The sequence below is a fragment of the Biomphalaria glabrata genome, chromosome 1 (assembly GCF_947242115.1).
Source record: "Biomphalaria glabrata chromosome 1, xgBioGlab47.1, whole genome shotgun sequence".
Taxonomy (NCBI): Eukaryota; Metazoa; Mollusca; class Gastropoda; family Planorbidae; genus Biomphalaria; species Biomphalaria glabrata.
This window is the reverse complement of record NC_074711.1, coordinates 7,666,254-7,681,377: the sequence shown is the minus strand read 5'-3', so window position 1 is coordinate 7,681,377 and position 15,124 is coordinate 7,666,254. Positions and strand designations below refer to the sequence as shown.

The window sequence follows — 15,124 nt, the reverse complement described above, 5'->3', positions numbered from 1 at the left end:
ATGAAACTATAGCCTTTGTTTAATTTTCACTATATAAATTTATTCTAATTTTAAGAAACTGTTCCAAGGATTTTATAAAAAATAAAACTTCACATACTTTTTAAAATTGATAAAAATAAACTACATGATATGAATACAATTTGTAACAGCTATAATGCATTGACACACACAAACAATAGAGGCATACAAAGCATCGAATGATTATAGTCCTTAGTGCGCGAAAGATAATAAGGGATCTAAAAACAATGTTAATCTTATCTTCTGTCATAATGCTATTACAGCATGCAAGCTAAGAAAAACCATAACCTAGTTACTAATTAACATGTACGTGGAAGAGGCCAAATACTGAAAGGAATAGAGGAATCAATAAGAAGGGGAAACTAAAGCAAAAGGTGAAACAAAACAACAGGTGAAGTTAAAGCAACAGGTGAAACAAGACAGTAGTTCGATTGAAACAGCAGGTGAAACAAATATGCAAACTAAACAGCACTACAGATGAGACATAACAACAGGTGAATAAAACATTAACATCATTTGAATTAAAACAACGGTCCAACCCTTAATCATCGGTCGTGATCATACATTCCACTAGATACAAACTCATTTAAAACATAATCTCTAATTAAACAACATGGGACGATGGTTGTAATAAACTAAGTAGCCTATATGTATGAGAAAAGAAGAAGATTTATGCCAAAGTTGGTTTTTTTTTCTTTGATCTGCTGATTATCTAGAATCCTATGCAGTAATTGAATAAATAGAGCAAAATGTTTGCAATTAGCATGTCCAATCTTGCAGATTAATCACTGAAGTATAAGCTTTATAAAAAAAAAACAACTTTGCAAAAATCGATATTTTCTTGATGGCAATCTTCAAACTAGGCCGATTGTCAGTACACTAAATGAATACTTCCCCAAAGAAGCAGGTCAAATTACATCTGCTGTAACAAAACACATAAAAAATAGGAAAACCTGTTAAATTTGATCCTTTCAATATCATTCAGTGATTTGATATACACTTCATCCGCCTGATTCAACTCTAGTACCGTAACAATACAGGCTATAGATTGATGGCTGTTGGTATGAGTTGAGCCCTTGACTGCCTCATTGCCTCCCTTGCGTTCATAAATGATAAACTGTGTCGCCATTCTGTTGTCACTTTCCAGCATTAGACTACACAGATATAATCCTTTACACGGGGCTTTAAATATTCCTGTGTTTCTGTTGTAACAGTTCCCTATGTTCAGAAGACATGAGTTGAAACACGTCAGTATGGTTCCTTTCTTGAAAGACAGCTTGTCAGAATTGTCAATCTGCATTCTACAGGCTGGCCAGGCATCACGCAGACCTGTGGTTAAGTAGTGGAATAAGTAAAGTTGAAACTCATGGAAACATTAAAAGCAAGATACCTAAAACAAGCAATAGAATAAAAAAATACTTAAAACATAAACAAAGATTATCTAAGGGAAGAAACCGCTAAGTACTGTCATTTATCAGAAAATTACGGAGTACACATATACATCAGATGTATAAAACAAACTTAATTAATTAAAAAGATTAACTTATGAGTGTATTTTGGATAAATAATTATGCAAAATTTCAACATGATCTGAGAATGGGCAGTGGGAGAAAAAACGCATCAAAATGTAATAAGTGGACTAAATCCATATATATATACATTTCTCATTAAGTAGAATTTATTCCCTTTATTCCGAAATCTAACAAAGTAATTAATCACCAACAATTAATTTACTAATTGTTTCATTTTTTTAAATGATTCATGGCTAGTAAGGTTTAATGAATAAATGTCCAAATCTTAATCTGATCCGAGAAGGAGAAATGAGAGAAAAAATATTTTCAAACTGTTAACCAGACAGACAGACGGACAGACAGTGAGTTGATATAAGCTTTGTAATAAAAGAGAGAACAACTTACTCCTCTTCAATAGCGCAGCAACGTCTTTCGATAACTTCAAATTCTATTCAAATACAAAACAAAAAATTAATAAGAAAGTAACTTGAATATCAAACGTCTTCATTCTATTGTACGATAATATTCAAAGCAAATATATTAAAGTGTGTTTATTTTTTCACAAACTCAAAGTTGGCCCCTGTGGCTCCTTTTCTTAATAATAAATGCAGGTCGAAGGGGAATATTACGGTTTGAGTGTGTGCATGTGATTGAATGCTTGTGATTGTGTGCATATGCACTTGTCAGGCCCTTATTAAAAAAAAATCCAGTCATGACCCGGAATGTCTAAAAAACTATCGCCCAGTATCAAATCTTCCCTTCCTGTCAAAGCTTCTGGAGCGCATCGTGTTAGCGCAAATTCTTTCTCATCTTGAACAGTACTGTCTCTTGGAAGAATTTCAATCTGCATATAGGAAGTGCCGAAGCACAGAGACAGCAGTGGTCAGAGTACTAAACGACTTACTTCACAATTCCGTCATAGGCCACATCTCAATTCTTTCAATGCTGGACTTGTCTGCAGCCTTTGATACGCTAGACCATGGAATTATGATGGCCAGGTTCTCTTCCACTTTTGGTTTAACAGGAATCGTCCTAAAATGGCTTAGATCTACCTGACTGAACGCACCCAAAGTGTCGTTGTTAACGGAACAGAATCAACAAGCTTACTCTTGAAGTACGGAGTACCCCAGGGATCAGTTCTAGGCCCAGTACTGTTCACTATGTATACATATCCACTTAGCGGTGTCATACGGCCAACCGGCATCCTATACCATTTCTTTGCCGATGACTCACAGTTATACGATTCCTCAGTACCATCAGAGGTGTCGCATCTGGCAGATAAAATCAGTAGTACCGTTGCAAGGGTGAGCAATTGGATGGTTGAAAATAAACTCAAGATGAACGAAGATAAGACAGAAATAATTAAGATTGGCACTAGGAACAATGTCTCGAAATTTGAAACCACAGATTCTCTTTTTATCACGAACTGCCAGCTTCCTTATGTCTATGTAGTGCGGAATCTTGGAGTTTTCTTCGACTCAACACTATCTTTCGACCCACACATAAGTCAGCTCTGCAAGGGTCTTTATCTGCAGCTGCGTAGATTAGGCCAGATCCGACCATATTTAACAACGGAGTCAACAAAAACGCTAGCTGTGGCATTCATACTCTCCCGCCTTGACTACTGTAACGCCGTGCTAGCAGGTATACCTGATGACAAAATAGCCAAACTGCAACGTATACAGAACAACGCCGCACGAATAGTACTTAGAAAAACAAGACAAGATTCTGCTACTACGCTCTTGCGCATGCTCCATTGGCTTCCCGTGAAAGCGAGAATCGATTACAAGGTCGCCACACTTTGTCATCAGTGTATATATAACAATGAGATGCCCCTGTACCTTAGAGAACTGATTACTCCATATGTCCCCCAGAGAGCCCTGCGCTCAATGGACTCAACGCTTTTAGTGTTGCCACGTTTCTCCCTCAAAAGCTACGGTCTGCGGGCTTTTTCAGTGCACGGACCAATGGTTTGGAACTCACTCCCCATTGATCTCAGACAGACAACATGCTACACCACTTTTAAGAAGAACATTAAGACCTACTTGTTTAAAACTTTTTTAGATTAGTTTTTTATTTCTGTTGCCGTGTTTGTGTTTGTAATGTTATTACAGCGCCTTGAGCCTACATTTTGTTTGTTAACAGCGATTTATAAATAAAATTATTATTATTATTATTATGATAGAAATAATTTAATTTTAATAAAAGAAATGCTATTTTGCGGAATAATTGAAAAGTAATTTTCAAAAATGTACTGCAGAGTTTTGGCAGAGAGAACATGTGTTGATGAAGTGAAGAGATGGAGACTTAATTGCTGCAATTGGAAAATTTGAACCAGGTGAAATAAAACAGTTTATCAAAATAAAATTTTGTACTGAAATAGAAAGGTTAAAGGTTTATCTGTGTAGGCTACTAGAAAACGATAGAACGTTAATCTCATTATTTTGAAAAAAAACTTCACTATTCATTTCATTGAGTGCAGATTTTCGTATTTTACAGCTATAAATGTATATATATATATTGGCAAGCAACCAATCGAGGTACAAAACCGAATTTATTGTATTTGATATAAACTAAGTAAGTCTTTTTGTTTGTTTTTTTAAATTAAGTTTATTAAAAAAAAACGGAGGTGCGGTGGCTGAGTGGTAAGGCGCTTTGCCTCCGATCCGGGAGTCCGGGGTTCCTATCAACGCTTTTTTTTTTTTTTCGCGATTTTTTTTTTTTTTTTTTTTTTTGGGCGCCTCTGAGTCCACCCAGGCCACATGGAATCCTCGTTTAATTGTCTAAAAAGGGCACTTTTAAAAAAAAAACTTATTTTTATGAGCACCCCCAATATAAAAAATAAACAGATTTGCTTTCAGAGTAAACTACAAATTACGTTAAAATAGTGGATGTCTATTTAATATCTAAAACGTGCTAGACAAAACACATACCACACAAAGAAGAAGTAGCTGATCAATGCTATTTAAAATATGAATAGATCCACCTGTTTGGTTTAAAGTCTATATTGACAAAAGTCTTAGAAAAAGAAAAACACTACTCTCTCCTTATCTCAGCGATTTTCTTTCCAATGTTTTTATGAAAAGAACCTGTAGGGAACTAGGGAACTTCTAGGAATTAGCTAACTTGGCAAAACTTATCTATAAGAAATCTACGCAAATCAATAATAAGAGCAGCATGTTAATGCCAATTTTTTTTATTAAGCGATATAAAACTGATAGAGAAATGGTCACGTTGTTTTTTTCTTCTATTCTACAGCATTAACTTTGTGTGGGCTGGGTCGTCGATAAGACACTATTGACTCTTTCACAACTTCAGGCCAACAGTCTCTACTTTTTCGATAATTGATTTGAATTTAATCCACATAGTTTTTCTTATCTCCCTCGATTTCTTCCACCGGGCAATGTACCGTGTAGGATGGTCTTTGGAAAACATAAATATCTTAAAAATTCTTTCCATTTTGTACGATGTACACTGTGCCGCAACGAAATATGAGTTACAGACAAATAACAAATATATTTAAGCAATAGATTTCACACCGGGTAACGCCAGAATGATTAAATGGTGACGCATAATTTAAAACATAGGATGGGGTTAAAACGAGCTTTAAGCATCCTACTCTCCGCCCAAGTGGTTTTTGGAGATGGCATGTTGCGTACGTTGCTAAAGAATGTACATATTACTTATTTTTAATTAAGTTTTTTTTTTGGTCATCTAATTATAAATAATTAGAGACTTCTGAACATTTAAAAAAAAAAGAAAATAAATGTAATATAACTATTATCGATAAAGAAATTTCGGAATTTTTTTTAGTTGTAAAGGAGAAATCAGCTTCTCAATGGCTTTTCTATTTCTTTCGATCTAAGTGACAGATGGACAGACAGATGACACAAAACTAATAGTTGTAATATTTGACCAACTTTACAGCTCAGTCATCGCGCCTCCTTATCATTGTTGCAATCGTATATTTATAACATTCTCATTTTAAATTTCTAGATTTCTCAATTTAAATAAGTAGTTTTTGTTTGTCAATCTGAATATCCAGTTGTTGTTTTTTAAAGTTTCTATATAGCCTATCTTATCTTATCTTATCTTATATAATACAGACGTTACTACAAAAAAGAAGATGATTAGCCTACACTGAATAAACAAAATGGAATATAGAAGAAAGAAACTAAACTACTTTCACAAAATTGTCTTTTATCGAAAATAAATCAATAGTATCATATTTCTGGTATTATACTTTAAAAAGAAATATGGAAAAAAAATTACCTCGCTTTCAAGAGAGATCATTTTAGTTTTGACTTCATTCAACTCTTGGTTGTGAGATTTATAGTTGGAAAGCTGTTCTGTTATTTCCGAGTTTCTAGTTTCCAACGAATCTATTAATAGTTTAGTGTCGCTAATCTCTTTGCTTACTTTGGACTGCAAAGATTTGAAATGACCGTGTAAGCTAGACGCTAGTTCATTATTAGCTTGAATTTGAGCGTCCATGTCCTCGTATCTGTTTCTGTTTTTTTCATCAATTTCTTTGTACTTCCTTTCCATGCGTTTTAAATATGTTTCTTGGTCTGTCAGTCTTTGCTTTATGTCTGTCATTGTGTCACTAGAAATAAATGTTTGTAAATGTGTTAGCTCCGTTTCGCTGTCTTTAACTAACTTTGATAAACAAGCATATTTCCTGTTCATCTTGCGTTGGGTGTCTCTTTGCTGTTTCATAACCTCGTCAAATTTATCTTCAGCATCTTCGGCTCTTAAAAAAGAATCCAAGCGTTCTTTCTGATCAGCCACTTCCTGTGGTAGATCTCGTAAGGTCTCAGTTATACTAAACACTTCATTGATCTGTTCATTGTTCTTGACTACTAGTTCAGATAACTGACTTTGCAGGCTTGACATGAATTTACTGGCTTCTTGTAATTCATATTTAACTTTGGAATCTTTTTCTTTTAATTGCTTCAAGGTTGACTTAATTAGTTTGTCTTGCTCCAGTGACTTTAGCTTCAAATCTTCAATTTCTTTTGAATGTTTTGAATCAAGTTTATTAAATAGTATTTCATAACTATCGTCACTATTGTCATCTGTGACAAAAAGAGGAATTTAAAAAAAATTAAAAATGTAACTGTTACCATTGACGTGGCTACAATGCTAAAAAAAACTCATTACAAAAAGAACCCAATAGCAGCCAACATTTATTAGATAAACATGAAATGCTTTTTTTTTTAAAATCTTATATTAAGTGTAATTGTATCAATTAGTTTAGATCAGTCACGTAATTACTTATATAAGTGACTAGACATAATAAATCTGTGCGATTAAAAATATTTTAAACAATTATTTTTGTTTAGCTTTTAGTGTTCTCCATGCGCTATGATCCTATCACTTGTCTGGACCAGTTGTGAAAGGGGGAGGGAAGGAGGGGGTATCTTGGTGAATGTTTACATGATCATTTTGTAAATACATTTAAAAAATTCACTCAAGAGGGACTAATTCAACTTATACCACCACATCCGTCAGATACGATTTCTTTCCCTTGTTCAAGATACCAAACAAAATAATTAACTACCAATAGTTTTTTCACTAATTGGTTAATTTTTGTTAATTGGTTCTTGTGTGGTCAGGTAACAGAAATAAGTGTGTAAAATTTCAGCTTGACCGAGATTGAATGTGGGAGAAATAACGAGTACCAACGTTTTAACAGACAGATAATATAAACTTGGTAAAAATAGTTTTCATATAAGAATGAGCTATGGTTGTTAAATATAAATTGAATAACTAATTGATCTACCTCTAGAGCTGCAGTTATTTGTGTTCAGAACTGTGATTTTCGCTTCATCAGAATGTTCAGCTGAATTAGAATGCAGGTCGAAGTCTGAATTTCAATAGTTTATTAAATTCACATTTTAAAATATGACTGTTTAACAGGCAAAACATACAAAAATTCTTTTTAAAAAAAAGTATTTCTAAGTAAAAAATCTCTGCACTTACAGCTATCTCTCTAAATAATGTAGATATTATATCCCTAATCGATATCAAACAAAATAATTAATTGACTAATTGGTTAATTTTTTAAATGGTTTGTGTTTTGAAACTTTAAGCAATTATTTATTTTACTAAATAATTGCTTAAAGTTTCAACTTGATCTGTGAATGGGTGCGGGAGAAATAACGTGTTCAATTATCTAAGCGGACGAAACCCTACATATTTAGCTGTATTTGTGAAAACTGAAGGATTAATTTCCCTTTTCGGTATCAAACAAAATAATGAATTAACAGTTATTAATTGACTATACATTTTTTTTCATGTCTTTTATATGTCAAGGTAATATTTGTGCAAAGTTTTAACTTGATCCGACAATGGATTCGAGAGAAATAACATGTACAAACATTATACCAGACAGACAGACAGACAGCCAGAGTGAGTTGATACAAGCTTTGAGGAAAGTGGATATAGTTTACTACTAGATCTGTGTAGCCAGAAATATAAAAAAATAAGTAACTTTCATTAGTTATGTTCAGGTCCACTAGCGGATCTAGAACTTTGGAGTGGGGGGGGCGATTTTTTTCCAAACCCTAATCTTAACGCCCAGTAAACCCTAACTCTACGCATAAACGTGCATACAGCGCGCGCGCGCACGCACACACACACACAAACACACGCACGCACACACACACACACATATATATGTATATATATATATATATATGAGAATAAAAAAAGCAGCATTTCTCAACCTTCGGCGAAAAACAAAACAACTGGGGCAGCGCTATAAAGTTCTATGGTGAAGTTCGGGGCGAAGCCCCGACGCCATAAGCGTTTTCTTACTTTTTTTCACTGCAGAAACGCATTCTCTTGACAAGTACAGCTCATTATTCATCAATGGAGTTCGGGGCGAAGCCCCGATGCCATAAGCGTTTTCTTGCTTTTTTGACAGCAGATACGCATTCTCCTGACAAGTACAGCTCATTCTTCACAATGTAGTTCGGGGCGAAGCCCCGACGCCTAAAGCGTTTTCTTGCTTTTTTCAATGCAGAAACGCATTCTCCTGACAAGTACAGCTCATTATTCATCAATGGAGTTCGGGGCGAAGCCCCGACGCCAAAAGCGTTTTCTTGCTTTTTTGACAGCAGATACGCATTCTCCTGACAAGTACAGCTCATTCTTCACAATGTAGTTCGGGGCGAAGCCCCGACGCCATAAGCGTTTTCTTACTTTTTTTCACTGCAGAAACGCATTCTCTTGACAAGTACAGCTCATTATTCATCAATGGAGTTCGGGGCGAAGCCCCGATGCCATAAGCGTTTTCTTGCTTTTTTGACAGCAGATACGCATTCTCCTGACAAGTACAGCTCATTCTTCACAATGTAGTTCGGGGCGAAGCCCCGACGCCTAAAGCGTTTTCTTGCTTTTTTCAATGCAGAAACGCATTCTCCTGACATCTACAACTCATTACCCATAAATGAAGTTCGGGGCGAAGCCCCGACGCCAAAAGCGTTTTCTTGCATTCTTCTCTGCATAAACGCATTCTCCTGACATCTACAACTCATTACTCATAAATGGAGTTCGGGGCGAAGCCCCGACGCCAAAAGTGTTTTCTTGCATTCTTCACTGCAGAAACGCATTCTCCTGACCTGAATCTCATTATTCATACTATTAAAAAACGACCTTTCGAATAATGTTGTACTTGAAAAATATTCTAATTTGAATTTATAGGCCCATAATACATTGCAAATAAAACCGATTTGTTCCTTGAAAAGATAGGATACCCCACGTATTTAGATTTTTGCTTTGAGGATCGCCGCCGAAAAAAAACTTATTCGATAAATAGTATTCAAGAATACTCTAGTATAAATTGTGAGTATAGTCCCAAATTTATTTAGCTAGAAAAATATCAGATTAAGTAAAGGTTGGGAAAAGGCGACTATGAAAACGTTGTTTGAGTTTAGAACTCATCTCAATCATACTCTTATACTGAAAAATTTCGTTTGAATTCTAACTTTTCCAATGCAAAGTCTTTCTTAAAATACTTATGATAACTTCATGTGAAATTACAAAAACTCTGTCTGGAAATGGGAATGGCTGTAGAGTGAAAACGATTAATCCTCGCTCCTTTACTAATTTCTGCTAAAGATTGCCTTTAGCATTAAAGAATAGGGGTGGGGCGACTCGATATAAGAATTTAATTTATAGTATATATAAATTATATTAGTGACAGATTTTTTTAAATTTTGTAATTTCTTAACTATAATACAAAAAGAAAAAGTATTGATTTGTCCGATGGAGGAAATGCGATTGCATGTATCGCCCCTCCCACCTGGAACAACCCTTTTTCATTTAAATTTACTAATGATACAATTTGAGATTAGAGTGTGGTACGACATATTTACAATGGGTCACATATCAATACGTAGTTTATATTATATAGATATTCAACTAATTTTATTCACAAACTATGATTCTCCACAAAAATAGGCCCGCCCCCCCCCAGCACTCAGAGGGCTAGAGTGGGGAGGGCAGTACATGCAATCGCCCCCCCCCCTCACCCCACCGAATCGGCCAAAGTACCAGAAAGGGAGCGACATAATATAAAATGTATATATTAATTCAACTAATTTTGTTCACAAACTATGATTTCTCCATAAAAACGGACCGCCCCCCCCACTCAAAAGGTTTAGGTGGGAAGGGCAGAAGAGGTATTCGTCCCCCCCCCCCCCACCAATCGGCAAACAGGGAACGACATAATATAAAGATCGGTTAAAATATCAATAACAAGTTACAAGGATATAGATATTTAATTGATTTTGTTAGCAGGCTGTGATTTCTACCAATAAATTGGACCGCCCCCCCCACTCGAAAGTGTAGTGGGGGGGGGGCGGGATTGATACCATCGCCCCCTCCCGACCCCACCAAATCGGCCAACATACTAGAGGGGGGGGGGCGAAATAATCTAAAAATAGGTTGAAATATAAATAATTAGTATATATTTTTAACATAAGTAATAAATTCGTATACAAATTGTGTGAATCCTATACTAAAGTTCGTCCGCCTCCCCCTTCGGGGGGGGGGGGGGTCGGCCGAGTGGGGGGGGGGGCGATCGCCCCTACCGCCCCCCCCCCCTGGATCCGCCAGTGTTCAGGTCTCCATAAAAAACGGAGTAAAATAGTATAACAAACTAGTGAAAAGTTTTTAACGTATTCCATCTATAATTATTTTAATTGCAAGAAAAATAATGCTTACTCATTGGATTACGACATCGCCGTAAACATCTAGATGTTTCATTGGTTAGGTATTGATTCATCTCTTCAAAACTGTGACTGTCTGAATCATCAATCCATGATGTTCCTCTAGAAGTAGCCTTAAAACGTGATTGTTGTAAGAATGTGTATAATATCGTTTTATAACATCGGAGTATCTATTTGATCTTTTTAATAGATGATAGATAGATAGATAGATAGATAGATAGATAGATAGATAGATAGATAGATAGATAGATAGATAGATAGATAGATAGATAGATAGATAGATAGATAGATAAATACATACATACATACATACATACATACATACATAGATTGATTGATTGATTGATTGATTGATTGATTGATTGAGTGGTGAATGATTGAGTGATTGATAGTAATATAGATAGATAGATAGATAGATAGATAGATAGACTGATTGATTGATTGATTGATTGATTGACTCCGACCCTAATTCTGGTGTATCTGCCCAGTTTTTACTATAATATTATCATTGTAATATTATAATCTTAAGGTCCGGCAGTTACGCTGGGTAGGGCACGTATCCCGTATGGGAGACGAACATCTGCCAAAGGCAGTCTTTTTTGGTGAGCTAAAAGTTGGTCGACGTAACAGAGGCGTCCCACGGAAACGCCACAAAGACCAGCTTAGGCGTCAACTTTCTTTGGCTGACATAGACGAGAGCACCTGGTTGCATGCGGTCTCAGATCGATACAGCTGGATGTCACTCACGAAGGCCGCGGGATACACATTTGAGACCAAAAGAAGATATGCTGCCGAGGAAAAACGCAGACGGCGAAAAGAAAATCTAAATCGACCACCTGCGGACAATGGTTATGCTTGGCCCGGTGTGGCAAAATATGTAGGTCACAGCTGGGAAGACTCGAAGACAAGCCTTATCATTATTATTATTAATGGTATAAGCTATTTAGCAAGAATTATTGACCTGGTCATTATAAGAAGAAAAAAAATGAACAATTCTTTCCACCTAACTTTGAATTAAAGCAGAAGTCTAAATAATTCAAAGGCAAGCTGGCACTGTGGCAATAGTCCACGAGAAAGCAATCAGCTAACGAAAAAATGTAAACATCTGTATAGGACTTGAAATAATGTTATAATTTTACTACTTACTGTGTTGACGTCTGCAATAAGGCATTCCAAGTGTTCTTTCAATTCATCTAAAACTTCTAGTTGTGAAGTTATTGCTTTGATTTGCCTGGGAGTTTTCATCTGAAATGTAGAAGTAAAATATTACCCCAAAATATCGTATAAATCCTAGACTTCATTTAGACAACCTTATCAAGAAAAGTTTTACATTGTAAGAGCCTTTTCATAAGCATAAGATCACATTTGTGGCCTCCTTTAGTTGCGAGGCGACTAGAGATCCTCTCATAGAAATGAGATGAATGCCTGGGCATTAGCTGTGGTGGAAACGATGTCACCCACACAGTTCCCCCATCTCCATGCAGCTATTGTGTCTTAAGGAACGGCTTGTACCAATACAGTTTGGGGTCGGCGGCGTTGCAGGCTCTGTCTGGGTGTAGCACAGGGTGCTGAAGGTAGCCTATGGCTCGCCGACTTCTGGTATTTCCTACGTTTGGGTTTAGCTGTAAGGTAGCAGAGTTTTGAATTCACAGTTTTCTTTATTCATAGGTGACCATGGGGTATACAGAAGTAAAGTGTTGTTTTTTTTCTTCAGCTATCCACATTTTTATGGAACTATAACCGGTGTGCTTAGCTCTGCATTAAATATCTTGTGACATACCTTGCCATTTAATCCTCGCTAACAGTTTTGTATATGAGAACACCTCAAACTATAATTAATTTTTAAGCAAACCTGTAATTATTTTTTCGTTCCGTCTTATCCGTACGGCTAAGCCTAAGTGTTAGATCTGAACTGTTGTCGATCTCAAACATCCCCCCCTTCCTCTTCCCCTCCTTAATATTCATCTGAGAGTGAATAAAAAGAAATGGGGTAACCTTGTTTGAATCTACCCATTGACGGTCAAAACCAAAATAAAATAGAAGCCCTTTAATTCTTAAACAGTTTTTTTATCTTATCAGCATGATGACGTGAGACAAGAAGCGAGACACAAAAGGAAAAAAAAAACAGGGTCAAAAGTTCAAATTCCAGGTAAGTTAGCCTTAAAAGGTAAAAGGTAATTTTTAAAAGCTCCTGGCTATCAGTACGTTGTGAATACAAACTTGAGTTCTTATATCTATAAATACGAGAAATGTAAAGCTTAAACTTTATGTATCGCATGCAGAAGCAATCTTTTTCTTGTGTCCGCTTCAATGTGCATCAAACCATCGAAGTCAGTAATTCTACGGGGCTAAGCCAAGAGCAGTGAACAGACACAGTCAAGTACCTAGGACACTCTGGTGATGGCTGAGGCTTTCAAAAATAAAGTACAAACATTCGCAGATGTAGGAGACACATGTCGTTTTTTTTTCTTTTACAGAGCTTATACCAACTCACTCTGTCTGTCTGTCTGTCTGTCTCGTACACATTTTGAACACGTTATTTCTCCAACTTCCAATCTCGGTTCAAGTTGAAACTTTGCACAATCATTCACTGTTCAACAAAAAAAAATCAATTTATAAAAAAAAAAATAATTAGTTGATTAAATACTGGTAATTAAATGATTTTGTTTGATATCGAAAATGGAAATAAATACTACAATGTTGAGACGTGTGGCTGTAAATGTGAAGTTATTCCCTTTGATAAGATTTGTATTTTTTTAAGTTTTTTTTTTTTATTTTTCTTGTTATTTGCTTCTCGACCTGTCTATGGCCCAACATAATATGACTAATCTAAATTAATATGACTCCTCTAAGTGACTATGACTCCTCTAAGTGACTATGACTCCTCCAAGTGACTGACTCCTCCAAGTGACTATGAATCCTCCAAGTGACTATGACTCCTCCAAGTGACTATGACTCCTCCAAGTGACTATGACTCCTCCAAGTGATAAGCACTGCAGACAGTCACATCTTGTTCTTTAGCGACGTCGTCTCTGAGGAGTCTCTTGATCCAATGAAAATGTAGTTTGACGACTTCCTAATGTCTAAAGAAGCCAAGACGGCAATAGGAAAAGTAGAGAGAATGTAAAGCGCCCGGCTGATGGTCTACCAGCAGAAGTTTTTAAAAAGCGTTGTGCTGCTTTCAATGTTCAATGTATACTGGGACAGATGTACTATTCCAATGATCTCAGTGAAGCCACCTTTATATTCATATACCTTTTCGAAAAAAAAAAGGAAAAGGTTACAAGACGGCAGGGGTGCCCCCTCTCCCTTCGGAAGCGTTATAAAGATCAACTCTGGTGTCATTCGTTCTGACTGGCATAGAGCTGACAGCAGATGGTCTCTGAAAGAGAAAGCTGAAAAGCTCTGACGAAGGTCACTTGAGAAATAAAAGTCCTTGCCGTAGACAGACGCTGACGATATAAAATGCAACGGACTATCTGCATAAGGTGTGGCAAAATTTGCATAGAACCCTGTAATCACAAGAAATTTCCGTAAGGATCAATAAAGCAGTCTTAGTCTTAGTCTTAGAAGCAAAGCCATAGACATAAATAAATATAGACTGGAAGTATTTTTATTTGGGGGAAGTCAAATATGTTTTATGTACTCTATCTATGTGAAAAAAAAAATGGCGCCAATTGAGCAATAAATTCTTGGACCACATTTCAGCCAATATCTAATTATGATCTTTAGTTTTGAAAAGTACAAAACTGCCATATTCCCAATATTTTGCATTTGTTTTAAAATCATAGACATAGGCAAATATATATAGGTTTGTGATGTGGATCTATGTTTGTTGACACGGCTTCTTTATTAATGTATGGCGGTCGTCTTATCGATTCAAATTGTTAGAATTAGTTTTTAGTAAAAAAAAATAAAAAATGAGCAGAACGTGCTCTAATGTTCGTAGTACGATAGGCCAAGGATAAATTCTAAAGGTTGAAAAAAAAAAGAATATTATACACATTAACTTTCAGTTTCAGTAAGTCAGAATAATTCAGTGTCACTGACACTGTGACTGTCACTAATTTAATATTGATAGATCTAAATCTAATAAATATGACTAATATTTGTAATAACTAGGTCTAATACTTTTCATACTTTTTACTACTAACTATTAAACTAGTCAGTCTATCATCTATGCATGCAGACTATAGACTAGATCTAGTATAAGTATAGATTATAGATCTAGTGACAATCTTGAATCTAGTCCTAGACTATTTATATACTAACTATATAGACTATAGACTAGACAGATTACAATTATAGTTTAAAGTATAGTATAGTAGTATAGTACTAGTAGTAAGTAGTATTTTT

General features: G+C 35.7%; 1 protein-coding gene across 5 annotated transcripts in view; it reads right to left on the bottom strand.

Annotated features, from left to right (window-relative positions):
- Positions 1 to 37: 37 nt before the first annotated feature.
- LOC106072585 (uncharacterized protein MG328-like) overlaps positions 38 to 15,124 on the bottom strand; it is an 85,612-nt gene continuing 70,525 nt past the window's right edge. The window contains exons 1-7 of one of the 5 annotated variants that reach the window (XM_056019551.1): positions 12,549 to 12,673; positions 11,915 to 12,013; positions 10,764 to 10,881; positions 7,315 to 7,374; positions 5,802 to 6,607; positions 1,935 to 1,977; positions 38 to 1,347 (exon numbers count right to left, since the gene is read on the bottom strand). In XM_056019551.1, coding sequence (XP_055875526.1) covers positions 932 to 1,347; positions 1,935 to 1,977; positions 5,802 to 6,607; positions 7,315 to 7,374; positions 10,764 to 10,881; positions 11,915 to 12,013 — 1,542 coding nt within the window. In that variant the 5' untranslated portion in view covers positions 12,549 to 12,673 and the 3' untranslated portion in view covers positions 38 to 931. Of the gene's footprint in view, positions 1,348 to 1,934; positions 1,978 to 5,801; positions 6,608 to 7,314; positions 7,399 to 10,763; positions 10,882 to 11,914; positions 12,014 to 12,098; positions 12,170 to 12,548; positions 12,721 to 15,124 lie in introns of those variants that run through there. The other 4 variants (XM_056019532.1, XM_056019523.1, XM_056019542.1 and 1 more) reach the window with 4 other exon arrangements.